This window comes from Ascoidea rubescens (assembly GCF_001661345.1).
Source record: "Ascoidea rubescens DSM 1968 unplaced genomic scaffold ASCRUscaffold_2, whole genome shotgun sequence".
NCBI lineage: Eukaryota > Fungi > Ascomycota > Saccharomycetes > Ascoideales > Ascoideaceae > Ascoidea > Ascoidea rubescens.
The window spans coordinates 799330-826432 of NW_017962914.1; the positions used below are offsets into that span (position 1 = coordinate 799330).

Sequence of the window (27103 nt, forward strand, 5' to 3'; positions counted from 1 at the left end):
AAACTGCAAACTGGCAACAAACTGGGAGCTGTAAAACTAAATCATTCTACAGTCACTCCCACAGCTCGATGGTCAGAGCTGATCACTAGTGCTCATACGAAATCTTTCAACCCAATTACAAAATTGAGATTGGATTTGGGTAAAACCCAAAAGTAATTTGTATGTGTATTTTGTTTGGGTAAAAACTTATGGCTAGCTCAAGGATTGGCCAAATCTAGACAGTAGTATTGAGTCGAATTACAAGCTGGGACAAAAATCGTAATGGAAAAGAAAATGTAATTTTACAGTTAAAATTGAATATGAAGATAAAGAGATTCCAAAAGATTTGCTTTTTAGCCAACAGCATTGAGCTGATAGTTCTTTTCCTTGTTTATGAGGAATTGGATCCACCATCATATTCAGGTCTCACTTGCTTGAGTGCTTGAATTTTTGAATGAAGTAAATATAAATCAATTGAATTTGTTATATAAATTAAGATTGAATAGATTGAATAGATTGAATACAGTAAAACACAATAAAAGAAATGAATCTGGTTGAGTTTCCTCTATTCTTATAAATATCTTCATGAAATTTAGTAATCATTTATCTAACCAAGCGTCATTTTTATTTAAAGAAAATCTAGTATTATTTATTTGAAAAATATCTGGGAAAGGATTATTTTTCGTGGAAACTTTGATTTTTTGTAGTTTTGGAAAGATATTACCCTTTAAAAAGTTTGAGTTTATCAAAGAAATAAGAATATTTTCAATCAATTCATCATTGATTAAGTTTGATTCAGTATTTGTTTGAATTTTGAAAAGATAATTGAAATTATTGGTGTTAGTGCTTATTTTTGAGTATAAATCACCAATTGAGTGATTTAAAGCGATATTAAAGCAATTGTAATCAATAGTAGAGATTTCATTTTCAATTTTTTTATCATCGTCATGTTCTTTGTTGTAGTTTGATAATATTAGATTTTTTCTTAATAAATAAACCCTTTGAAATAATTTTCTGTAGATTAACAATTCGCCTTTGTTGATTAATAAAATTAAAAAGTTTTTTTTTTTAAAATAAAATTGGTTATTGAATAAATGAGAAATGAACAAGTTCAAGTTACCAGATTGAACAGCTATTAAAATAGGATTGTAGTAAGTTAAAATGAAATTAAAGTCGTTTGGATAATTCGAAAAGAGATTATTTAAATGATTAAAATTCTTTTTACCTAAAAGTAAACCAATAACGACTAAATTTTCTACTATTATTTTTAAATTTTTAATATCAGCTAGTTTAATAGTGGGATTTTTTAATTTCAATAAATTTGGAGAGTAAAAATTATTGTAACACCAGTTGAAATGATGAAAACTATTGATTAAATCGTTTTTGATGAAGTAGTGGTTAGCCAAATAATACCTGTACGATATTTGTTGAGATTTAGGAAAGATGTCAAAGTTTAGATTTTTTAAAGTGTTGATGTTTATGAAAATGTTTTGGATTAATAAAGGTTGGTTAATTAGATAATAAATTTTGCATAAGTTTATTGAGATGAATAGTAGTAGGTTGATTTTGAGGTTGTTTTTATAAAAGCTTGATCTGATGTTATTAAAGATTTTCAATAGATTTATTGATAAATTTGATAGGATTATGTTATTGTTGCTGTTGTGATTATTTGAATTTAAAACCCGGTTAAATTGGATTAAGATGGGGATTAAAAAGTTTAAGGAATTGATTAACAAATAGCTTGAGTAATAGCCATAAGATGGGTTTAAGTAGAATAAGATCAAGTTATTTAAATAGTCGATTAGATATTTCAACGAGTTTAGCAAGAGAGAGGGATTTAAAGATTTGACTAGATTCAAGTAGGATAGAATTAGAGTATTGAAAGAGTCCAAATCATTATTAAAAAAACTGTAGGATTCAATTAGTTTCTCTAAATCATTATAACTATTATTGTTATTGATTATTAAATCGTTTTGTAAAGAAGCAAAATTTGAAGGGTTCTGGTAGAAATTAACTGATAATAAAGAAGATAATTTTTTTTGGATTAAAGCAGGATCGTTAGATTTAATTAAAGATTGAATATCATTTAGTAAACTAAAGACAGGTTTATTTTTGTTGAGTTGGCTCATTGATTGATTGTTTTTTTTTGTTTTCTTCCAGATAAAAAAGATAAAAAAAATAAGATAAGATAAGATAAGATAAGATAAGATAAGATAAGACAATAAGAAATTACGCAGTGAAAAAAAAGGAAAAGGAAGTTGTATATAAAAAAAAATAAAAGTAAAAATTGAAGGTGAAAAATCACGTGCTAAGTAGATGTAAGAAAAAGGACACTGATAAAAAAAAGCAGAGAGGTAATGAAAACAAGTATAATAGAGTGATATGGAGGAGTGTAGATAGAAGAGAGGTTTGGAGTAAGATCGAACGAGAAATGGTGTTATACAATGGATCTTGGACCAGAGAACATCAACTGCACTATGGTAGCTTGACCAACACCAAGAGCCACCATCAATATAGCACTGAACATCCCTAGATAATAGACTCTTAGTTCGGTTGATTTGACAGTACTCATGTTTCTCCATTCCCTTGCTCTTAGGTAGTCCATGAGCTTTTTTGCTTTGGCGTAATTTCTGTCGATTTCGTCCAATGCGTTATATGATAGTAGTTCTTCATTTTTGACGCTGTTGATTTCATTTTGTTTTTTGAAGTAGTCTACGTCTCTTTCTAATTCGATTGAAAATTCGATTTTTTTGGAGTTTGTAATGGAATTCGGTGAAAATGAGTTGACAAAACAAAAGGAGTATTCGCCTATTCCAAAGGATCTTAACAAGTAATCGGCATATCGTTTGTCCTTGGTTTGAATGACTTTCGAGCCGTCGGGAGCAGTGATATCAAAGTCGATCTCGAAATCACCTCCACTCAAGACCTGGAAGTTGACAAGAAGAGAATCGTGGTCGCTTAGAAGCCTGTAGTATACACATTCTTTGGCAAAGGGTGCAACAATAAGGGACATAGAGGCATAGTTCAAAGCAGAAGAGACTCTGAAAAGCGAGAACCAGATCAAGATCAAGAGAGTGATGAAGGAGCGAGAGCGAGCGTGGTGAGAAAGCATTTTGGAGAAGCAAAACTAGCAGCACAGCAAAGAAAAGCAGTAGAAGGGCATTCACCGGAAGGAAACACACACGCCAGAAGAAACAGAAGAAGAAACAGAAGAAGAAGCAGGTGAGAAAACAGAGGAACAAGCACAAAAACAGCTAAAGAACACAAGCCGAAAAAGACAGCACCGCCGGTCTGCCGCGGTTACCCGTTGCGTCCCAAAGCGGAAGACGATATAATCACCAAAAACCGCTGAGGACTGAGCTCGCGCTGCTATTGTGGGCTCTGTGGTGATGGGTGTGTGTGTATCGGTTTGTTTGCGAGGGGGTTTGGACGACGAGTCTGGCGAGAATGCTAGGCTTTTGAAGCAGAACAAGAAGCTCCAGGAGGAGGAGCAGAGGAGATACCGCAAGTTCAAGGTCTTGCAGCAAAGCGATCTCAACGAGATCGTCAATCTGACCATCAACAACTATGTCGACATTTCAGAGGCCTTTGACCAGACCAAGTATGGCTACAGCAACCAGTACATCAACTTGGATCTTGACAAGTTGAACTCAGACATCTCTCAGACAAACTACAATAAGATCAGCCAACGGATCATATCTCAATTCAACAGCCAACTCAACAATCAATTAAACAGCCAACTAAGTGGTCAAACAATCAACAATGCTATGGGTGATGCAGGTGCAGCTCCTGATTACTTTGAAGAGGGCGGAAACATCAGAAACAGTGGTCTTAAAGGTGCTCTTAAAACTGTTTCTCGGTCTTTTGACAACTATAGTGATGCCAATTTAAATATCAATAATAATAACATTAATCAGATTAACCAGATTAATCAGATTAACCAGATTAACCAGATTAATAACAATAATAACAGTAATAATTTTTACAACTATAACTCAATTAACAATTAAAAATGATACTGACATTAACATTAACATTAACATTGGCATTAACATTGACACTAACAAGACCATTTCAAGTTCGAATTTACTTTTCATTCATTATATTTTAGTTCAGTTCTCTTTATCATACAATCCACTTTTATTAAATTGATAAACTCTAATTTTATTTATTTATTTTTTATTTTATTTTATTTACTCTACTTTACGTTATTTTATTTCTTATCCCCTATATTCCTTATTCTATATTGTATCTTTTATTTTCTTTTTTTAGTTTGTTTTCTTTTTATGTAAACAATATAATATTAAACTCAATAAAGATAATAGTAATAACAAGTCAAAAAAAAAATAAAAATTAAATAAAAACAAGTAAAACCAGTACAATTCAAATAGTAATAATGAGAAAAATGAAAAATGAAATTGAAATTGAAATTGAAATTGAAATTTAAATGGTACAATATAAGTTATGAATTCATCCACTTATTCGTTCAAAGTATCATCCAGATACCAATAGCTAAAAGAGATCCTAAACTAACCGCAGTTAATACCCCTGCACCTGCTTTATCACCCGCCGTAATAACCAAATCGTTTTGAGCAAAATACTTATCTGAAATGGTGGATAACCCAGCAGATGAATCTCCCCTTGATGTTCCACCTGTCACATTTGTTAATGGTTGGTCCATTGATGGTGCTAATAAATTGATAATAATCTCTAGCGCACACATTTGTTCACCCAATCCAAAATTACCATCGTTAGAACCAATCAACCAGTTGGTTCCACAACTATGGCCACTTGTTCCACCAGTACATGATAAAGCTGCACCGGCAGCCGAACTTTCGATTAATGGTCGGATAGCATCATAGGTTGTAGGTGCTAAGATACTGGCATGAGATAACATTCTTGAAAATACAGATTTGAAAGATCTTTGGTCAGTGTTACATGAACCAGATGGTTGACACGCTGCTTCGTACATGATATTATTCGAGAAAAAATTCACTGTGGCACTTTCAATTAATCCATCTAAATGAGTTAGCCATTTTTGATCTTCAGTGAAATTATAGAGGTAAGCACAGCCAGAGATAAACACAGCAAAGTTATAAGTCCACTCAAAAATGGTAAAGTCTGTACAATTATGCTCAACGGTACCACCATCGTTGATGTAGTAATCAGTGCCAGTAATGTTGATGAATTCTACTTCAATTAACCAGTCAAAGACTCTTTCAGCAACTTCAACATAGGTTTCGTTTTTAGTATATCTGGCCAATCTTGCAGCTATATTGAATAAACAGCCATTGGAGATGGTGTTTTTATAATTGTAACCATTATTCCAGGTGAAAATCTGCCATCTAAGACCGCCATTGCAATATTCGGTGTCCCATCTTGCTTCCATTGTGTTGAAGATAGCTTGAGTTAAGGCCAACCAGCCTGGCTCGTCCTCAGGAGGATTTGTGAAATTTTTCTCAACAGCTTCAAGAACTGCAAAGCCCCAAAACCCTTGGTCATCGTTACCTTCAGTCAACGACTGGTTGGCAGGAATATAATCATTGTTGTCACCTCTTTGGTGCATCAAGGCATCGTATATGAGTTCTTCATAGGTATTATTTTCGCAGAAATACCACATATCAATTAGCCCACCAAAGGCCTCACCGGCTTGCCACCAGTAATAAGGATCCTGAAACATTCCAACAGTTCCTCCATATCGAGTGCCCATGTAGTATTCTAGCAACTCGTCTTGAATCAATCCGGCAGCATTGCAGATAGACTCTCTGGAAGTGATATCTAGTTCAATGCAGCTAATTGAGCGGAAGAGTAGCAGAAGAAAAGCAATAAGCGATAGTATTATCATGTTGGTGGTGTAGCGAAAGAGTGCAATTGAAGACCAGCCAGTAAACAGTGGAAATCTCTCATGAATAAATATCACCAAGGAAGCTCTAAAATATGACGATGTTAATCACCTAAAAATACCCTCAGTGCTCCAGGCTGTGCAGAAGAGCCCTGACCAGAGCCCTAATAAGCCACATGACCGTGTCTTGTGCGTATGTGCGTGACCGTCTGTGCATGTGTATTATGCTTGTGAATGCGTCATGTGTGTTGGGGTTATCTCACGCGCATGTGCACTGTAGCCCTAAGAGCCCTTCCGGAAGCGGAAACAGGCCACACTGCTGGATTCGGCACTATCTTGGTCTCTTCTCGACCTTGTTTGGCCTGATTTGCCTCTTTTCTTGTTCCTCTTCTTCTTCTGCTGATTCTTCTACTGATTCTTCTACTGATTCTTCTACTGATTCTTCTACCGATTCTTCTACTGATTCTTCTACTGATTCTTCTGCTGCTTCTCATCCAATGCCTACTGTATTTCTCACCAATGCCTGCTCCAGCCATTTCCATCTCTAGTTCTTCAAACTCCACTCCATTTTCTGATCTTGATTTCTCTTCCACCATCACTCCATCTTCCTCGCTATCCACCGACGTCTCCCCTTTATCCCATAAAGATATCTCCTTCAGGGGTGCTCTGGACAAGAAGACAGAGATTGAAACCAAATCTCCTGCTGCTGAAAATGCTATTTCTCATTCTCCAAGCAGCTCCACTGCAGATAAGCTATTGTTTCCTTTGAAACTAATCAGAGTTGCTCTTCTTATCGTGTTCTTTCTGCTTGGCGCCTTCTCAATCGTCGCAACTCAGTTTATTGGAATCGTCATCAACTTTTTGTTGACTTTCTTGTTTAGTTTTTTGTCCAACTTTTTGAAGCTTTTCAATGAAAATCAATTGGATTTCTTGAAAAATTTAAAGGAAATTTGGCTAAGTTTTACTAAAAAATTGTTTATAATTTTATTGGTCTCAATCATGGATGCAATTTCGCCAACTAACATCAAAATAACTTATAAATATGATTCATCTCTACTACCTAAAGACACATTTTTCACTACCAACGATACCAATGATTTAATCTCAAATATAAACCCGTTTTCCATCTTCATCGCGAATCATCAAATTTATACAGATTGGGTTTATCTTTGGTTCATCTTATATTCAGGCAATCTATCAAACTTTATCTATATAATGTTAAAGGACTCCCTTTCAAAACTACTTATATTTGGTTGGGGAATGAAAAACTATAACTTTATTTTTCTTTCAAGAAAATGGAAAACCGATAAACACACTTTACTAAACTCCTTTAATTTACTAAATTTTAAATCTGACAAAAAAAATGGTAACTTCCCTTATTCGCTTGTGTTATTTCCAGAGGGAACTAATTACTCGGATAACCGAAAAGTTGTATCAAATAACTACTGTCAAAAGAATAACCATCCCAATATGAATAACGTCTTATACCCAAGGATAACAGGCTTAAGATTTACTTTGAGGAATTTATACAAGACTTCAAATTATTTATACGACTTCACTATTGCTTATTCTGACATTAAAAAAAATCAATTTCCCGAAAAGATCTACACTTTATCAAACACTTATATTCATGGAAATGGCCCTAAGCAAGTCAATCTATTCTTAAAGATTCACGAAATCAACAGAATCCCAGGCTTAAATCTTAATACTCCGTTTGAATCTCCAGAAGATGAATTGAAACATTCAAAGATTTTCGAAGAATGGCTAGTCAAAATTTGGGATGAAAAAGATCAATTACTAGAAAATTTTTATGAAAATAGCTCCTATATCTTGAATGAAAAAATCTCAGACTTAAATAATACTGATCAATTAAAGGAATTGAATTTCGCTGAAAAGAATAATTACAAAGTTGTATCCTCCCCAATGAAACTAAGATCAAAAACTGAACTTTTTCAAGTCTTTATTGTCCCAATAACTTTTATACTCATCATTCACACTGTCTTAAAACTATTAAAACTTCCTTTATACAACTAATTCTTTATTGTTTTGATTTTTTATTACTTTGATTTTTGATTTTTGATTTTTTTATTCCTCTAGATTTGTTTTTTTATTTTTCTCTTTACTTTGTTATGCAAATTTCCGGGTGTTTCTATGGTTCTCTTTTATCTTTTATAAAAAAAAAATAAACATTCTTTCGTTATATTTATTTTTTTAATTAAATTAAACTTATAAATTTGAATATTTATTCAATATAATACAAAATTATCCACACATGTCCTTATATTCAACCATCAACTGGTTGAGACGATAATAAAATAGATTTTTTTTTAAATGATATACGAACTGTTCTAATAAAATTCGGTTGTCCAAGTTTCCTATCATAATAAACATGAAACCCATTGCCATTTTTCATGTTTATCTGTTGGAGTTTTTTTTGTGGTAGCCTTAGTTTAACAGCAAATGAATTGTCTGTTTTTCTGACAACTACATTGCTTTTTTTTTTCAAAGGCTTCTTAATGACAGCAGTTTTAGTATCTGGTGTCTTGAATTGTAATTTGGGTTTCAATGGCTGAACTGCCTTGTTTATACTGGGTCTTCTTGACGTTGGTTTGCTGCCTCCCCCTGGCTTCTTGATAGGCGAACTTTCAATAGCAATAGGCTTCTCTTCGGATATACCTTTAATATCATTTGACTTTATTCTCTTTTTCTGCCCAGTACCAAGTTTAATGATCCCAAGATTCATATTTCCCTTTTTGTTTTTAAGCTTGAGTTTTTGCGGTTTAATGCTGATTATAGATGATTTTGTGACCTCTGGTTTTTTCGCCCTGATTTCTCTTTTTAATACAACTTCAAAATCCTTAACTACTCTAGCTACTATCCTCTTATCACTTGGAATACCCAATTTCACAACTACACTATCAACTGGCTCAAACAATATCTCACAAATATCAAATAATCGTCTTTTGTCCTTGATAGAAAAAATATTCGAATGAATTGCCGAATATAGCTCCTTTTTTATTCCATTTCCAGTAGCCAATGTCTTTCTCAAATACTTTATAAGCCCTTCAATTGAAAAATCAGAATTTTCCAGCAAATTAGGCTTGGGTTTCTCTTCAACCACGATCATAGAGAAATCATTACTGGGCTTTTTTATCTCACTACTTGGTTGATTTGATAATGTAAATATCTCAAATTCTTCATCTTCTAATTGAGATAGTATTTGATTCATTGAAGTAAATCCAATCGCATTGTAAAATAATTTCAATAGTTCATACTTGAAATACCTTGAATTTTCAATATAAATCGAAAAAAACAAGTAATGTAAAACTAATGAATTCTTAATTCCACCACAGTACAATAGTAACTCAAAAGCCATGATTCTTATATTATAATTATACCTTGGGCTTGTGTAATTGAAAGTTTCTTCAAATGAAAAATGAATCAAATTTCTTTTTATAAGTTTCATCTGCTGCTTCAAGATTGAATACAAAATGTGGTTCTCAAAAGATGGTATTGATTCATCCATATGTTGAAGTTTTTCTACCTCCTCAACAATCATCTTAATTAACTTTTCACTTTCATCAACGTTATTCTCGTCAATAATATTATTTGGTTCATCTATAGTCCACATTAATGACTTTATTAAGTCTCCCATATAATTGTGGTCAAGAAAATAATTGCCCTGATTATCATTAAATTTAATTAAATTTAAGATGAATATTTTAATTTCATTGGGGCATCTTCCATCTATATTTCTAATTTTAGACAATGCAACAGGAATGCCCTTTTGTAAAAAATAGTTTGGAAAATTAGAAAAATCATTGTTCACAGGAACTGATGAATTTTCATAACAAAAAAGAATCTGAAATGCCTTTATCAAGTGCTTCATTCCAATAAATTGGCATTCTTCTTTAGCTAATGCGGCTAAAGCATTTGCAGCTTCTAATCTGATGCCATAATAATATCTTGAATCCATTAGAGTTCTTGTCAAAATACTAGAATAAACTTTGTTAGGAGGACTGTTTTTGAAATATTGAATTGCATCAAGCTGGGCTTCCACATCACGATCAGATTGTAATTGTGAGCAAAACATATAATCTGGTTGGTTTACGTGTATACAACAAATCCATTCAAAATCAGCGTCTATTCTAATCCATTCAAATGCTTCATTCTGCTTTTTATCAAGTTTTTCTTTTGAGAAATCATAAAGATTCCAACTTCTCATTTCCTGTTCTGATTTAAGAATATTTCCAAGGGAGTTATTATTAAGACTATCATAATAGTTTAAATCTGCCATTTCTTCGTTGTCTCCATCAGGCGATCTATGAATTGAGGGGTTAACTTTTTTCAACCTTTTATATTTTGTATTGTATTGAATATCGATTTTTGAAAAACTATCCTTGATATTTACTATATGTTCGTATGGAGTACCATCTGCTTCATGAATTCTGATGGTCATTGGACCTGTGAAAACAGTGTTTGGTTTTTTATTGATTTCATCTGAATTCTTTTTTGTTAAATGGAAAATGGACTCATCGATAAACTCTTTTGCTTTTATCTGTTGATCATCATGACTATTGTTTTGAGTTTGTCGTATTCCCATTTCAATAAACATTCTTTTTTTATTAAATCTTTGGGTTATTTCAAAGGTTGGAGTGCCACTACCGTAAATCCATTGATTGAAAAAATCATCCAATTTATTATGATTTACTTTCTCGCAAATGTATTGAAAATGAGTAGTGGATAACCCGCCATTTGGCAAATCACCGGACATTGCTTGAAGAAAGATCTTAGGTATTACTCTTGATAGACCAAAGGATTTATCAGTTTTTGTCATTCTTCTATCAAGGATGTATATGACGATTGGAGATTTTAGTCTGATAAATTTCAAAGTTTTATCGTCATTTTCATTAATAGGAAATAGAAAAAAGGGATCAGCTAAGGGATTTTTATTGATATCTTGTTTACAAATTTGTTCTGTTGCCTTTTTAATCTTGAATTTGAATTCATTCCAGCCCATTAATTTTTTGTAGTATTGTAAAGACATGTAGTTTGCAATACCAATGGTGACCCAAAAATCTTTATAATCTGCTGGAACAACGTTTACACCAGACCACTGTAGCGTTAAACCATCTAAGATTATTTCAGTTGAGCTGTATAGGGGCTCGATTGCATTTGGCTCATAAAGGATTCTGTTGCTATGGATATTTAAGCCAGCAAAGGAATTGCTATCATTTGTTGTCAAATCATCAACAAAAACTATTGAGTAGCTTGAAAATGGAAAAGAGCCAAATTCTCTAGAGAAAAATTCTATAGCATGAGCTAAAAAAATGGTGGTGCTTTTTGCAGCATTTATCTTTGAGGGCAAGCAGTATATTAAGCTTTCAATTTGAAAGGTATCTTTTTCGTAATCGTAATCATAATAAGCGTTTTGGTTTTTGTCTTTCAAATCGATCATTTTAAAGCTTTTAAAGGGACCAATGGCCCAACCAAGATGATGAGCCGATATCGGTGTAGCAATTTGAAAGGAGACTATTTTTTTGTTTTCATTCAAGGGATGTGGAGTTTCCTTGAGAGAAGTTAGATCACAGCATATAACTTTTATTTCTCTTTCGTTTATACTTTCATAATTTTCATCAATATTGTTGTCGTACTCATTTTCACTGTCGCTATTGGATAAGAGTATTGGGTCATCGTCAATGTCAATGACAGTCTTTTCGATATCGATATCGATATCATCTTCATTGTCATCCTCATCAATTTCAATGGCATTGTGGTAGCTGTCGTTGTGACTGTTAAATTTTCGATTTGATCTCTTTGGTTTTTTTCTGTTTTTCTGTTTATATTTTTTTGATTTTAATTTTGAGACAAAATTCAATGAGGAAGCAACCAAGGGGATTGGAGCAGTTATGTTTGCAATGGTTTTGGGAACAGTTATATCGATTTGCCAGGTTGATTTTTCCCATAGAGAATCAAGACAAGGCAACCAATAAGAAGTGGAAAGACCTAGATTTGAATTGGTGGTGTAAGCATGCCAGTCGTATTTTTTGATTTTTTTAGAATTCAAAAAGCCGTAGCCTCCAACAAAATTAACACCATCAATAGGATTCTGCAAGGAGTATTCAATTTTGATGGTCAATGGAGTGTAAATTAGACTGTCATTTGATGGGGTTCTGATTGAATATGGCGAGTTTATGGAGGCGTTTGTCATGGAAAGTGGAATTGGAGTCTGATTTGTGTCCTGCAAAGTGATTTTGAAGTTGTCGGGCAATTGAATGTATAGCTCTTTAGTATTCTGGCCACTGAAATAGGGATCATAGTTTGCTTTCAAGTAGTGGTGCTGGTTGATGCTCTGGTAAATATTGGAGGAAGGATGGTAATTGTCGTTATCAATAAACGATTTCAAGAAGGACTGGTCGTGGGATTTGATGATGTCGTTGTGGATGTAGCTGATTTTTTTGTTGTTCAAGTAAACGTTTTTGATTTTGATAGATCTGCAGTCGAGATAGAGATACTTCAACAAAGGAGAGGTGGGAGCAATGGTCAATTCTGTGACCCCATCGATTCGATGGGAGGTTAGATCAACATCAATGGAGACGTACTGGTGAACCACTTTGTAGGAGCCATGGTGGTGATAAATAGACCTCGCTGAGGTCCTGGGCTGTTTGGCATCGTGGGCAAGACGTCCAGCAGAGGACGAGGGAATGGCAGTAGACGAGGTATCCATCGACAGAGGTATCTATGGGGGATCTGGTGAAGTTCAGCTGTGCTGCAAAGACATCAACCATCAACGACAGAGATGGATAACGTTGCTGTTGCTGTTGTTTTGGAGCACTTTCTGAAGCACTTTCTGGAGCTTTTTTTGATTATATTTTTTGAATATTTTTTGGTGTGGCCCCCCGACCTCGCGCACTTATTATGGCTGCGCGAGGTCGGCAGCTGAAGAAGGAGAAGGAGAAGGAGAAGGAGGAATGCTGTCTGTGCTGTCTGTGCTGCCAGCTAGACCACTAGGTCGTCGATAGCATGGTTCTTGAACTTCTTGTTGGTTCGGTCACTCGATCGCAAGTTGAGTCTGGAGCCAATGAGCACGAACTCCAAGCACTCTCTCGACTGGTGGTAGTGCACTGCTCCCTCTGTTGCTCCTTCTTGAGATGTTTCTTCTCTATCGCTCACATCTTCGTTATCCAAACCCAATGACAAAACAGAAAACTCGTTGTTTTCGTCTTTGTTCAAGGGAACGTAAAAACGAAACGTCGAACCATTTTTTTCCACGAGTCTCAATCCACCAACCAATTCCCTGTTGGTATAATTGAAATCGTTTTCAAGATCCATTTCTTCTCCTGATTCACCCTCGAGATTATCAAATCTTTTAAATCGCTGTGGAACCGCCATTAAAAAATGGCTTTTGAACTCGTACAACACTATTCCAGTGAGATTTATCGAACTTTTATTGTTGCTTTTCAATACTTCCAATAAGCACCCATTGAAATCTGCTGAGGATAGTTTTGCTAAAAGATTCTGAAATTTCAAATTTTTAAAATCAATTTCCCCATCTTTTGCCATTTTACCATCGGTCGATAAATACTTGTCAATATTCAACAACTCGATTATATAGCTTAACCACATTTTGTTCAAATTTAAATAATCCTCAAACTTCGGTATTTTATTAAATCCTGGTATCTTGTTCAATTCTAACTGCATTTTGGGTTGCATTTTCTTTTTCTCATACTTTTTCTTTGTATTTCTTTTGATGGTTTTCAATTTCTTTTCCATTTTTCTCTGGTGTGACATTGTCTCTGTGATATACTTTCTCAACATCGTTCTTGTATTATTTCGTCTTTGAGCCTTTTGGATTTTTTCACTATACTGTTTATTATTCCTATTTTTGTTGGCTTTTTCCTCGCTCTGATCTTCCTTGCTATAAAATGCTTCGGGGTTGATATATCCAACTCTCCAATTTACATACTTGTTCTTTTTTATAGGATCGTTTTCATTGTATTTTCCACCATCATTGGCATCATTACTACTTGAACTACTAACACCATTGCTTTCTACACTTCCTGTCTGTAAAGTGTGCATCAACGACTTTTCGGTTTTTTTGCTTTGGTTATCGTCATTGGGCTCATACGTTGTGGGTTTCAAAAATAATGTTGGCTTTTGATTGCCATTAACCAAGTATCTTTCTTCTATTAATTCATTCACTCGCACTCTGCCAAATGACCTCGATAGCAATAGTCTTTCGAGGGAATAACTCTTATCCATTTTATCTCTCTCTCCCAACTCATCAGCTTTTGCTCGTCCTTTCATGTCCACTTTTTTCATTTCATTTTACTGTTCACAAAAAAGCGGAAGAATTTCAAAACCTAAACTTAAACACAATGCTCTGATCGAGCATCGATAATAAAGAAATTTAATGTTCAATTGATAATAATCAAACAGTCACAATCCAATTCTAAACTAAATAGCCATAGTTTATATAAAATAAACTTTGAAAATCAATTTGAATAACTCAAATGGTAGCAAAACATAACTGGTTTGACAAGTGGATTTGACTTTAATTATAGCAAAGGAGCAAGATACTGCTCACTAAATTTGCAAACAAACAGACAAACAGACAAACAGATAAACAGACAAACAAACAAACAAACAAACTAGTGTTCTGCTCACGGCTTCTTATTGTAAGGGTGCATATATATACACTCTCAAATCTGCTCACTATCCTAATTGGGTGTGGCACAAGCACTATCAATGCCGGCAAATTTCCAACTGTGTAATTTCTGTCTCAGCTCACCGAGGGTGCCGCGAAATGATGCTTTCACCAATTGTAAACCGGTTTCCAACACTGATTCGGTCAAAAAGCGTGATGCATGCCCTGCTCACATGATCTTTGAGTTTGTTGAAGCAATCTCCTTTGAGCTATCTTCACCCAGATCAGATCTTATCGAGACAGTCGATCTCTACTGGAGCTGCTGCTTGGTTATTTGCAGTTGTACTGGTTCAATTAATCATTTGCATATCTGAGAAAATGTCTGCCTCTAAGTTGGTACTCCAACAATTCAGAAAGAGTTCATGCTCTATCTATTTGTTCGCTGACCATATCTTTTTCTGCTCCAGACAATCTTTCTCATCGTTGCCTTCCTGCCTGTTTAGGACTAGTGATAGGTGTAACAACAATTCAAAACCTGGGGAAGATGAAGACGAATATGAAATCGACTTTATCACTTTAAGGAAAGTTCCAAAGAAAAAAAAAACCCCAATCAAGCTCACCAGAAATGACATTCCATCTAATGATGGTACTATCAAGGAAGACATCAAAGAAACGATATTAGATTCCAAAGAGGATCCAATTACTTTAAGCCCAGTCAATTCAGATAAATTAAATAGCTCGGATAGCCTGAACTTGAAGAAACTGGAAATACTCGAAGAATCAATTAAAAATGATCAAGACAAAGAGAATAAAGAAAATAAAGAAAATAAAGAAAATAAAGAAAATAAAGAAAATAAGAGTGAGAATAAAAATATCCATCAGAATACCAATGAAAAGGAAAAAAATATTGAAACTCAAGCCTTTAAAGTTGATGAAAATGCTGATAATACAGCGAATAGATTCTTAAAACAAACTCAAGACGATGAAATGAAAAATAACCAATCTATTTATTCTAAAATATTACATTCCAAATATAACAAATCAAATTTTGCAATTCCGAGATTAGATAATATGTATTCTGAAATGAATAATTCAAATTTCACTGATAGTTTTACTAAAAGTTTTACTGAACCTGAGGTTCATAATAATTTAGTCAATAAGGATATAAACGATAATGCAAGCAAATATTCAATACACAATGAAAAACCTGATAATTCCAATGACACAAAGGAAGCTACTTCTTCAGACTTAAATCCCGAAATAAAGTCTTTTTATAACTCAAGTATTGAGTTGAAAGAAAAATCAAGTAAAGATCCCAACCAAATTGAAGAAAATCATAAAATAGAAGGAAAAAGTAACAGAAAAGTAAATAATTTAAATGATACCAATTTCAATGAACAAGCAAATCAATCAGCAACTTTAAAAACAAATCAAGAAAAAACTAAATCTTCAAAGAAAAAAAACCTTAATACTAAAAATAATACATCCTCAAATTTAAATTTGAATGAGGTTTTAAATAAAAATAAAAATAAAAATAAAAATGAATTGAATAGCAATGCTTGTCAACCCAAGAAAACAGATAAACAAGCTAAAGAGAACCAAATATTAATAAAAGGATTAATGGATTTAGTCCATGATGGTGATTTAAAAACTGCAAAGAATCAGATTCAAAGCATTGGAAATTTAATTGATATTCTTGACAAAGAATTGAATAAGAATAAGGATATTTCAGATTCTAAAAAGGATCAAAATTCATTATCTCAAAAATTAGAAGAAGAAAATAAAGAAAATGAAGAAAATAAAGAAAATGAAAAAAATGAAGAAAATGAAAACGAAAACGAAAAAGAAAAAGAAAAAGAAAAAATGAACATTTCTGAAAATAAAAATAAAAGTGTTTCCAAAAAAATAGATTCAGAAACAATTAAATCCTTAGAAGTCTTGTTGCATCAAATTAAAATCGATAGCGATGAAACTAAAGAAAGACATTTTCGAGAAAATAAAGCGTATGAATGGAGTAAAAGCTTTGTATATGATCTTCCATCATATTCAGTGTTTGGCATTGGAAGGGAAAATAAAAATAGAAATAGTGATTCAACTTTATTTAAAAACTACTTTACTTCATATAATGAATTGCAGGGAGGTGGAAGATCCAAAGATGTTTTTAAGAATAGAAAGGGGGGTTTAATTAAAGGAGATCCAATTTTAAATAGAAAAAGAAGGATATCGAGATTTAGAGGATTTACATATTTGAAGAATTTGTTATCATTGATAGGATTTTCATTTATTCTTTTAGTTGGAGTTGATTTTGGATATCCGGGGTTTTTATTACAATTTGATCCTAATTTAAAGAAAGAAAGAGAAAATGAAAATGAAAATGAAAATCATAGAGAGATTGAAAAAGAAGAAGAAGATATTGGATTGAATGAGAGTAGTGAAAATGATAATTCCAAATATCTTTTGGACGAGTCTGGAGAATTATTGAAACATTTAACAGGTAGATTTAAATAAACTAGTTAAAATCTAATCTTAAATCTTTCTTTTATTGACATTTTTTGGGTTTATTTGTTGGTTTTTTTTGTTTTTTTTGGATGCGTTTGTTCTTGATTTTCGAATTTTGTTTAAATGATTATTTTTGTAAATACGCATATATCAATAAACAAAAATCAAATTAAATATTATTAAATTTTTTCAAAAAAAGAGGTAAACAAGAAACTAAAAAAAAAAGCAGAAGCCTAATAAATAACAGTATAACAAAAGCATTATTAAGAAGTATAAACAAAATAAACAAAATAAACAAAATAAACAAAATAAACAAAATAAACAAAAAACAACTAGCTAAAATATACAAAAGGAAAAAAAGCAAAAAATGTTTGAGAAATTATATTAAGGAATACAAGAATGGTAAGAATAACCAGAAAATACCACTTATTGGAGTAGGATATTGGGCCAAATTACTTCCACTGTATGATCCGGATTGAGTGACTTCAGTGCCATTGCGAGACGTCTTTAATTTTGATGTTGATTTTTTCTTTGAAGACGATTTCCTGGTGGATGTTCTTCTGGTGGATGTTCTTCTGGTGGATGTTGTAATATATGCGCCATTTAGTTCTGTTGTGGTTGGTTTTTTTATTGAAGTGGTCAAGGCTCTTTCATTGGTAATATAATCGTTGTTTGCTTTGGTATCAGTATTTTGAGGACCAGGAGTTATAACTGCTTTTGTTTCTATGGTCTTGGGTTTGGCAGTTGTTTTGGCAGTTTTTCGGTATTTGGTTTTGTAGGTACGCTTCACGAGACGTACCAAGTCTGGAAGCCTATTGTTGGCGTTGCTATTGTTTTCCTCAGCTGAATCTTGGCCAATGGGAAAAAGAGTTTGGAAGTCTTGGGCACCTTGGGCACCTTGGACGGTTTCAGAAAGATGTCTGAAAAGAGCTTGGTTTTCTTGAACAGCAAAGGAGGTCGAAAAGGCCAAAAGCAAGAAAAAGGCCACAATTGAGGTTTTCATGCTTCTGATGACTAACCTGGCGTTGTGAGAAACAGCAATGGAGACGTGCACTGAGCAAGACAAAAGAAAAGGCTTTTCTTCATATTTATACCATTTGGTGCTGAGCAGATCAGATCTTTCCTTTGGTGTGTCTGGAATTACAATAATGGAGGTGTCCACATTGGGAAAGAAGTCAAGCTTTTTGACGCACAGACCCCTCCTCTCTAACCAAAAAGCCACTGGGATGTTTCTCGGTTTATAAGGCATGGGCTGGCCTGCGTCTGTGCAGACATGCAACCATATGTAGATCCGATTCTGTGGTAAGAAATGAAAAATACAAAAAGATAAGAGAAAAGAAGAGAAGAGAAGAAGAGGAAGGTCTCTGCTGAAAACCAGCACAAAGCCAGTGTTTCCTCTGCTGTTTCTGACGCTGCCACAAAGGCATCAGATGCCTCAGCTTCTCGAAGGACGAGTTACGATGCTGCGAAAGAATTCGCTCTTCAGACATGCTTTCACGCCTCTTTAGCGATAGCAGTCTGTCTACAACCAACGATATACATAAAACTCAGCTCAGTTAACTAGAAAAGATAGCTTCGACACTCGCACAGATTCTTGCAATGTTCTCGCCACACTCAGATCAATCCTTTACCTTGGGCTCATTTTTGGATCCTTTATCAGTTTTGGAAAAAACCAAGCAACCAGACAGCCTCAGTTCCAAACAATTGCTCGATGATTGTAAAGATCCGGTTGATGAAATAGAAGAGTACGATAAAAATTACAGTTCAGATGATGACAGTGATGATGAAATTTTAAACCATGACGATATGCTTAATAATAGTCACAATCCAAATGACAATCAAACTAGCCCATGCAGTATAATTCATCAAGTTGATCCTATAAGAGAAAATGAGCTTCATATAAAAACTGGACAAATCGAAAATGTAAGGGAAAATGTAAAGGAAAATGTAAGGGAAAATGTAAGGGAAGTTGAAGAAATAAAAAAAATTGAAAGCATTAACAAAGTCGAAAGTTTTGAAATTAACAACTTTGATGAAATCAATCAACCTAATAAAAGCCAAAATATTGATCTAAACGAAGACTCTACTATAGATATAAATCAACTTTTATCTTGCGAAAAAAAACTCACAAATTCTATTCATTCTTCAGGTGAACAAAGCAATTCAAGTAACATTACAAACTTGAATCATATTTATGATGCTTGTAAATTGAACTCTTCAGATAACTTGGAATTCTCAAGGGATAATAAAAAAATCATCAGCGATGATAACTCCAATCCAAATGATAAACAGAGTGTCTTGAGAAAAATTAAAACAATTCACAATTTTGAACATATAATTAGCATAAATGATGAAGATAAAAGTAATAATAAAATATTATCACATAGAAATCACACACAAATTCATACCAATAATAGTGATAAAGCTAATTCCCTGAATATTGAACCACAAAAAAACACAAATTTAGTTTCATCAAACAACTATTTCAATGCTAATGATAATAAAACCATCATTGGCCAAGTTGAAAAAAAGAAAGCCACTAGTTTGAAATTCTCAAATGAAAGCAATATATCCACCACCTCAGAAAATGAATATCATCCAATAATCCACATTGGAGTAGTTAAATCATTTGAACATTCTAATAATCCTGATAGTTTTGATAGTCCTGATAGTCCTGATAACTTCAATGGCTTTAATGATTCTAAATCTTCTTCAAGTTCAACAGCAAAATTTCTCGTTGAAGTTTCCCCTAATTCACCAATTGAACTATCTCCAAATAACTTTAACCATCTCTCAAATAACTCACCGGTTGAATCCTTAATCAGTTCAGTCACTATCAGTAGACCAACAACCTCAAAAAGCCAGGCCTCGATCAAAAACCCAATTAAAAACCCAAAAACAACTAGTTCAAAATTATTATTAAGTTTAAAATCTTTACTGGCTGCTTCTTCAAACAGTATAAATCAAAAAGATAAAAATCACAATAACGATATTATAAATAATAATAACAATAATAACAACAATAATAACAACAACAGCAATAATAATAATAATAATAATAACAACAATAATAACAACAACAGCAATAATAATAATAATAATAATAATAATAATAATAATAATAATAATAATAATAATAATAATAATAATAATAATAATAACAGTGTTAATCATCCTTTTATCTTGAGCGCCAGAACTATTGAAGATTCAAACTCATTTTGTGATACAGCTCTCCAAGAAGCAATGGCAGAACTAGATGAAATCCACCTTGAAGTTTCATTTAATAACTCTTCTCCTGTATTTGACGAAGATTTAAAAAATAAATTTGGTATCAAAAAAGATTCTGAAACAAAGATCGATCAACAAAATCTCAATCCAATTCCAAATTTAAACTTAAACTATAATTTTCGTTCAATTGAAAAACCAATTTCTAAAAATCAAATTGAAGAAATCAAAAATCAAAATCAAAACTATATTCAAACTATTAGCTCAACAGCAGAAAAAAATTTAGATCCTCATATGATTGTAGATTTAGACTTGAATTCTATTTCAAGAGGAGAAAAAGAAAAAGGACCTTCGAGTTATCATATAAACACATTGGATTCAGAACAAAACTTGATATTAAATTTCAGATCAAATTACCCAAATATAAGCTTATACGGAAATACTGCTGTTACTAATGACACAAATCATAATACTATTTTTGATAACAGAGATCTAGACAACAATAATCATTACCTTAATAATGTCCATGACTATGACTATGATTATGATTATGATCATGATTATAATTACAATCTTAATTCTAAGAATCAAATTGAAAATACCAATGAGAATGAATATAAAAATCATAACACAAAATTTGGAAACAATTCCTCATCTAATGACTCTTGTTTGCCATCTCAATCCCCGTATATTCCTCCTCCAATTAAAAGAGGAATGAGATTGGTATCTGGGAATTCATTATTAAATGAAAATGGCTCAATAGTGGCTACACCAAGAATGCTAGAAAAAGCCAATTTAGAAGGAAATATCAATGATAGTTTGATGAATTTGAATAGAATCAACAGCACAAAATTAAAGCTAGAAATGAACTACATTGACCAACCCTCGAGTAAAATGACAGATAGACCGTTGACTGCAATTGCAATCAATGAAGAAAATGAAGACAATGAATCACAAAGCTTTGAAAGCTCATTAAGAAAAGCTGATAAATTTGAAAAAAGCAATGGAAATTTTTCTGCGCCAAGATTGGGAAAAGCAATTGATTCAGCATTCAATATGGGAGAAGATATAACAGCCGAATTGAGAGAATTATATGACTCAGAAAACGAGATTAATGGATTCAAATCAATGAAAAGAATGGCCAAGACACCTGTTGGTGGAAAAGATTTTAAAACATTGAACCCGGAATATGCTACATTCACATATGAACACCCACCATCATGCTCTATTTTAGATTACGATTCAGGAAATAATAATTCGAGCTCAAAAGTAATGTCTGCATTTTCAATTTTAAAAACGTTAGGATCATCGAGTTCTAAAAACAATGAGACAACTCATAATAGTGGAAATAAATCTTTAAAAAACAAATTAGGGTTTTTAAAAAAGAATCTCAGCAAGAGTGCTCTTAATGATAACCATTCAAAAACTGATAGTAAAGACATCGATAGAATCGATAGAATCGATAGTAGTAGACCTAGAAGCAAAATGAATGATGATTGTTTTGGACCCGGATTACAGGCTCCACCAAATTCCTGTATAATGATGACCACTCCATTAACCAGAGAACCAATATCTGATTTTTCTAGAAAAAGCACAGCTATTTCCAAAGATATGGTTTGTAATTTATCAACCAATGGATATTCGTTGCAAAGCTTAGCCCAAAGTAATGGAAGCTTAGTTATAGTTGAAGAAAGTGAAAATAACAAGAAAAAACATAAAGGCATGGGAAATTGGAAGTTTAATCTCAAAAGAGAGAAAAAATGTTACAGTGCTGGTGAAGTTTCAATGAATTCGGGAATATCATTGGAAGGATTTGCAGCAGAGTATGTTTTGAGAAAAGATTTGAAATTTCCATTGTCAGGAGATGTAGCTGGGAGAGACTTCGAAGACGCTAAAAGAATCATTGAGAAAAGCAGAAAAAATGGAATTAATATCAACGAGCATTTTTCTATGATAAGCAGTGCTGATATTTCTGAAGGTGGCTTCAGCGGCTTACAGACTCCATCAAACCCATTTAGCCAACATACAGCTGAACTATGTCTTGATGAATCTAAGAAAAACGACAAAAGTAGGTCCAAACTAAAGGCTAAAAGCAAATCGCTAAGACAAAGATTACTAAGAAATAGTAGAGCAAGAAACAAAGGGAGCACTGTAGGCAAAACTAGAAGACCACTATCAAAAGGAAATTCAATCAGATTTGCACCATTGCCTGATATAAACGACGCTACTGAAGTTAATCATCAACCCATGAAGAGCGATGCAGAAATGACTAAGAAAAAATCGATATTGAAAAAAAGGGACCCCAGTCAGGATGTGGAAATTAAGCAAAACGAGCCTGCAACTGTGAAAAGGAACTGGATATCAGGAACAATCAAAAGATTGAAAAAAAAGGATGCCAAATAATGGCAGAGTAGGGTGATAAGTAGTAGCGAAAATCAACCACTTTGGTATATGGTCTAGAAAGCACCATGGTCTAAATAGCATCCAATCTACTCAGCACCCGAGTGGTCTGTGTTTAGCAAAACTCTAAGCGGGGCACCAGCAAACGGGACACTGCATGTACATGGTGGGTGTGGGATGTTCTGTTATTTGTGATATAAACCTACAGAAATCGAAGTGCTTCATCTTCTTTGATGAAAGTGCAATGCTCATCAACTTTCCTTCTTCTTTGTGCTGCTTGCGTCTGTCTCAGCCTTTGGTTCGATTGAGTCAGCACCAACACCAGTACCAACACCAGCATCAGCATCCTTGGAACCATCAGAAATTTCGTGCTCGTTTTTGATGTCTTCCCAGCCCTTGCCAAACTGGAGGTTTTGACCTGCTCTTTTGGTCTCAACTTGACTGAAGAAAATGATGGTCAATATTGGTGTCTACTAAAATAAAATAAAATAAAATAAAATAAAATAAAATCCTGTGTTCTTACTTTTGAACATATTGCAATGTGCCAAATCCTACAACTGTAAGAAGAGCCATGCCTCCCCTAGAAACATTGATTGTTTTTCTGGTTAGTATTTTGGATATTTTACAAAATTGATTGTGCTCTTGGACCTTAATTACTCAAAAGACATACCAAAATGATTTTGGAGTATTCATCTGTATATAAGAAAGGATTCGATGAAATAATACACTACTTCTTTAGTTGCAGTCTTGATTATTTATTTGCCGATTTAGATTTGAATCTTAATCAGTTTGATAAGATAATAAAAAAATTAAGATATTTGGGGATATTGTTTTTTTATATGTATATACTATGATCTAATACATGAAAAAAAGTAGATACAATAAAAACTTATTTTGACTTATTTTTATATCATTCAGAAAAATACAACCAAATTTCAAAAATTTGCTCAACCCCCAAAGAAGAGCCAATAATATTATAGGAAATTAGAAAAGGATTAACAGCTCTTTCTTAGTTTTAGAATTAAAACAACACCAAAACTTAAAAAGAAAATTAAGGATTGTGAGTTATGAATCAAATAGCATATAGCCAATAGTTTTTTATTAAATTAATAAAAATATTTAAGATTATTAGTGTGAAATTATTAAAATGTTTCAGTTAAACAAGACCAACAAAAACCCCTCATTAAAATATTATTAATAGTTTTTGTTTAAAAAAATGAAATTTTATCACCTCTTTTTCGGCTCTGTATTTAGTATTTGTTAGCAATTTGTTAGCAATTTGTCAATAAAAATGATAAGTAATGCGCAATATATAAACTTGGATAAAGATAACATACAACATGACTGTTTCCTGTTCCCTCATATTTGCTCTTTCTTTCTTCTTCTACAACTGATTCTTCAGGAAATCCAGGTCTGATTTTCGATGAATCAAACTCGTCATTTAAAGTAGGATCTCTTGGTTTATAAGGTGGACGGAAGTTCTTCTTCTTTTTGGCATCGACTTTCCTAAATAAAATAAAATAATCTGTTAATATATCAAACGTTATTAACAACAAGGACTGGAATTAAGCACTTTCAATAATTTCTTCTTACTTTTTGAGACCATAACCCAATGCAAAACCAGTTACTGAGAAGCCTGCAAAACAGTACCAGAATAAATTGAATGATCCGGGTTTCATTTAGAGATAAATATGAAATATAAATGGTAGGAGATGGGTGATAAGTGATGAGTGGTATAAATCAAAAATGAGATGGTAGGTTTACTTATAAGATTGTTTTTTTATTCAACGTACAGTGTGAGGTGATGAGGTGATTACCAATAGAATTAAAAAAGCTGAATCCCCATATTTTATCAAGTCCTTAATTGCCGAAGAAAAACCAAACACCATTAAGTTCCGACCTATCAAATTGTAGTATAAGCAAATCAGCTAGGCATTGCTATGGTAGACAAATGGATATTAAAACAAGTATTTTACAGTGGATCATTATGGTTTTGATGTGTTACAGCTATTTCTACTAATTTTTAGCATAATTTTAGATTTTCTTCATAGAAAAAAATTAATTGATTTTGGCTTATTGATTAATTTTGGTTTATCTTGATCGATTTTGATCAGTGATAATATCTTTATTAATATATCTATTGTACAATTTCCATTATAACTTTAGAATAAAAATTAGAACCTCTAATCAAATAAACCGAAACCCATATCATCATCAGATTCTTCTTCTTCTTCAGAGGCTTCTTCTTTTTCTTCTTCAGCAGCAGCACCAGAACCAGAGCCAGTATCAGAACCAGAGCCAGAAGAGGCAACGGCACCACCAGTGGCTAAAGAGGCTAATTTGGAACTGCCTGAGGTAATTAATTCATCGACAGTTTTACCAGAAACTGATTTCAACAAGAGTTCAACTTGTTTGTGGTCGGCTTCAATACCAACAGTTTCTAATAAATGTTCGATATCTTTTGAAGCTGGGTGTTCGTGACCACCTTCGACGAGTAAAAGATAAGCAGCTAAATATTTCACTATTAAACAAAAATTTAGTTAGTTTTTGATTCTAACTTTTCAATTTTCAATTTTCATTTTAAAGAGTGTATCTTTAGGTGTTTTGACAATAGCACATTGCAAATATATATATATTTATTTAATTAAATTGAATTGATGTGATGTGATATGAGCAGTTGGTTGACACATACTTTTGGAAAAATTTTTTGTTCTGATTTAATAATAATGCACACTAGAATAATCACTTTTAAGCGTTGACGCAGACTATCCTTTATGGTTTCTTTGATGATAGAATATCAGTAATCAAATCCGTTATAACAACACAGGTCTTGATGCTACTATTATTGACTGAAAGAAAAAAAATGAGTGAAATATTTCGCCCGTTCTGAGATCTACTGCAATGATGTAGGGCTCTACTAGTTCAGATTGAAGCCCTGAGTGCATTTGTGTGACATGCAAAAAACAGTAAAACAGCGCTCACAACGCTTTCGTTTTCGCGGTGGTTGTTTATATGCAAGTATGCTGCAAATTCCGCATATACTGCATATTCAGCAAATCCATCAGGACCGCCAACGATTTTACAAAATATGATGCAATTTTTTGGTTTTGAAATTTGGTTTTTACGGCTTGTAAGATATGGGTTTCTGGTTCAGTCTCCAAGTGTTAAATTAAGGGATTAAATGTATGACAGTTGATTTTATCGATACAAGTATAATGATAAAGATAATGATAATGATAAAGATAATGATAATGATAATGATAATCACAATGATAATGATAACGATAATGATAATGATAATGATAATCACAATGATTTGGGATCAATCTGAGGAGAGTTGAGTTGATATTACTAATAAGAAAATACAAATCAAATCTGTATATTAAGAGATAATAAACAAGGGGTATTGAATTATTGATAATGAAATTTAATCTGATTTAATGAAAAAAATAAAATATAGAATATAAAATATAGAATATAAAACATAAAATATAAGACATAAAACATAAATTATAAAAGATAAAATAGTTGCAAACACCAAAAACCAATAGAGTACAATAAGAATTCTTGATCACAAGAAAAGAAACAAGCCAAGAAATAAATTAAAAAAAAAAAACAACTAATAAAAAAACAAACAAATAACAAAAAAGTAAGAATTGGATAGATATTCAATAGCAGTAATGAGTAATGTTGTCACTTGATTCTTGATTAATAATTAATAATTAATACTTGTCGATTGTTGATTTAAGTTTGTCAAAAATATTGGATAGTTCTGAAATTTGAAGAGAGACTAATCTGAATTCATCAAATTCTACTTTGGAATTTGTTTTATTTATAATCTTGTTTTGCAAAAATTGGCTATATTCAATTTTTAGATTTTGATAGCTTATAGCCAAGGCCAAAAACTCGTTTGTGATTGAATCAATCTGATTCATGAAATTTTTGCCAGAGATTTGCATTGAATATAGGCTCTGAATAATGTCCAACGAATGGTGTTGGCATGAGTCTGAGTAATTAGATAGATTAATTAAAAGCTCTTTATAAGTTACATATTCTTTATAGTTATTGTAATCCTCGTCATTAAACTCGTTGTTGATAAATTTGTTTTGAATCAACCCAATTTCACTGATCATTTTAGAATACTCGGGCAAGATTATGATCTTTAGGGAGACAATCAAAGAGGTAAAGTCCATTGTTGTCTCCAAGTCAAGAGGAGGAATGGGCTTATTTTGCTTGGGATGGTGTCTGTTTATCTTGCATTTAGCGAACAGCCTGCCCACCACTCGTTTGAAAAAGCTCTTTGAATCTGTGTTTGACATTATGGTAAACCTGGGTGAGCCTGATAAAGTAGAGCTGGGATTGAACAGTGGCCTGCAACTGAATCAAGGAGATAGAGCCATCGGGATATAGCAACGAGAGCTGGAAACATTCAAGGTCTCTTGAGGTTGTTTATATACAAAAAAAAGAGCGAGACGTGGGCGACTTCAAAAGGCCACTTCAAAAAGAAAGAG

At 32.8% G+C, this 27103-nt stretch overlaps 12 protein-coding genes across 12 annotated transcripts; 4 read left to right on the forward strand and 8 right to left on the reverse strand.

The window, feature by feature from the left end:
* Positions 1-578: 578 nt before the first annotated feature.
* THP1 (Thp1p) lies at positions 579-2108 on the reverse strand (the record flags this gene model as incomplete). Its single annotated transcript, XM_020191361.1, has 1 exon — positions 579-2108. The coding sequence occupies one exon, from the start codon at positions 2106-2108 to the stop codon at positions 579-581; it is 1530 nt and encodes a 509-aa protein (XP_020049258.1).
* Positions 2109-2416: 308 nt separating this feature from the next.
* Positions 2417-2992, reverse strand: ASCRUDRAFT_6572 (emp24/gp25L/p24 family protein; the record flags this gene model as incomplete). Its single annotated transcript, XM_020191362.1, has 1 exon — positions 2417-2992. One exon carries the CDS (start codon positions 2990-2992, stop codon positions 2417-2419), a length of 576 nt encoding a protein of 191 aa, XP_020049259.1.
* A 376-nt stretch (positions 2993-3368) lies between these two features.
* ASCRUDRAFT_6573 (uncharacterized protein) lies at positions 3369-3989 on the forward strand (the record flags this gene model as incomplete). The annotated part of the gene is made up of 1 exon (XM_020191363.1): positions 3369-3989. The coding sequence occupies one exon, from the start codon at positions 3369-3371 to the stop codon at positions 3987-3989; it is 621 nt and encodes a 206-aa protein (XP_020049260.1).
* A 186-nt stretch (positions 3990-4175) lies between these two features.
* ASCRUDRAFT_74391 (glycoside hydrolase family 76 protein) lies at positions 4176-5865 on the reverse strand. Its single transcript, XM_020192664.1, has one exon. It carries the CDS (start codon positions 5822-5824, stop codon positions 4466-4468), a length of 1359 nt encoding a protein of 452 aa, XP_020049261.1. The 5' UTR covers positions 5825-5865; the 3' UTR covers positions 4176-4465.
* A 132-nt stretch (positions 5866-5997) lies between these two features.
* On the forward strand, positions 5998-7796 carry ASCRUDRAFT_79565 (acyltransferase-domain-containing protein; the record flags this gene model as incomplete). Its single annotated transcript, XM_020194395.1, has 3 exons — positions 5998-6014; positions 6559-7732; positions 7779-7796. The coding sequence occupies 3 exons, from the start codon at positions 5998-6000 to the stop codon at positions 7794-7796; spliced, it is 1209 nt and encodes a 402-aa protein (XP_020049262.1).
* Positions 7797-8105: 309 nt separating this feature from the next.
* TAF2 (transcription initiation factor TFIID subunit TAF2) lies at positions 8106-12548 on the reverse strand (the record flags this gene model as incomplete). The annotated part of the gene is made up of 2 exons (XM_020190280.1): positions 8106-11573; positions 11691-12548. 2 exons carry the CDS (start codon positions 12546-12548, stop codon positions 8106-8108), a joined length of 4326 nt encoding a protein of 1441 aa, XP_020049263.1.
* Positions 12549-12820: 272 nt separating this feature from the next.
* On the reverse strand, positions 12821-13900 carry POP4 (RNase P/RNase MRP complex subunit; the record flags this gene model as incomplete). The annotated part of the gene is made up of 1 exon (XM_020194396.1): positions 12821-13900. The coding sequence occupies one exon, from the start codon at positions 13898-13900 to the stop codon at positions 12821-12823; it is 1080 nt and encodes a 359-aa protein (XP_020049264.1).
* An 876-nt stretch (positions 13901-14776) lies between these two features.
* On the forward strand, positions 14777-17300 carry ASCRUDRAFT_12044 (uncharacterized protein). Its single transcript, XM_020188881.1, has 2 exons — positions 14777-14860; positions 14972-17300. Exons 1-2 carry the CDS (start codon positions 14847-14849, stop codon positions 16974-16976), a joined length of 2019 nt encoding a protein of 672 aa, XP_020049265.1. The 5' UTR covers positions 14777-14846; the 3' UTR covers positions 16977-17300.
* A 22-nt stretch (positions 17301-17322) lies between these two features.
* On the reverse strand, positions 17323-18022 carry ASCRUDRAFT_74395 (uncharacterized protein; the record flags this gene model as incomplete). Its single annotated transcript, XM_020192665.1, has 1 exon — positions 17323-18022. A coding segment is annotated over exon 1 (619 nt), but the record flags the coding sequence as incomplete, so codon positions are not given.
* Positions 18023-18566: 544 nt separating this feature from the next.
* On the forward strand, positions 18567-22595 carry ASCRUDRAFT_6579 (uncharacterized protein; the record flags this gene model as incomplete). The annotated part of the gene is made up of 1 exon (XM_020191364.1): positions 18567-22595. The coding sequence occupies one exon, from the start codon at positions 18567-18569 to the stop codon at positions 22593-22595; it is 4029 nt and encodes a 1342-aa protein (XP_020049267.1).
* Positions 22596-24775: 2180 nt separating this feature from the next.
* Positions 24776-25114, reverse strand: RPP2B (ribosomal protein P2; the record flags this gene model as incomplete). Its single annotated transcript, XM_020190303.1, has 1 exon — positions 24776-25114. A coding segment is annotated over one exon (339 nt), but the record flags the coding sequence as incomplete, so codon positions are not given.
* A 753-nt stretch (positions 25115-25867) lies between these two features.
* On the reverse strand, positions 25868-27058 carry ASCRUDRAFT_74400 (uncharacterized protein). Its single transcript, XM_020192666.1, has one exon. It carries the CDS (start codon positions 26909-26911, stop codon positions 26315-26317), a length of 597 nt encoding a protein of 198 aa, XP_020049269.1. The 5' UTR covers positions 26912-27058; the 3' UTR covers positions 25868-26314.
* Positions 27059-27103: the final 45 nt, after the last annotated feature.

Excerpts from the sequence above, each read along its gene's own strand:
- ASCRUDRAFT_74391 (XM_020192664.1), bottom strand. The coding sequence starts at position 5,824 with ATGATAATACTATCGCTTATTGCTTTTCTTCTGCTACTCTTCCGCTCA.
- ASCRUDRAFT_74400 (XM_020192666.1), bottom strand. The coding sequence starts at position 26,911 with ATGTCAAACACAGATTCAAAGAGCTTTTTCAAACGAGTGGTGGGCAGG.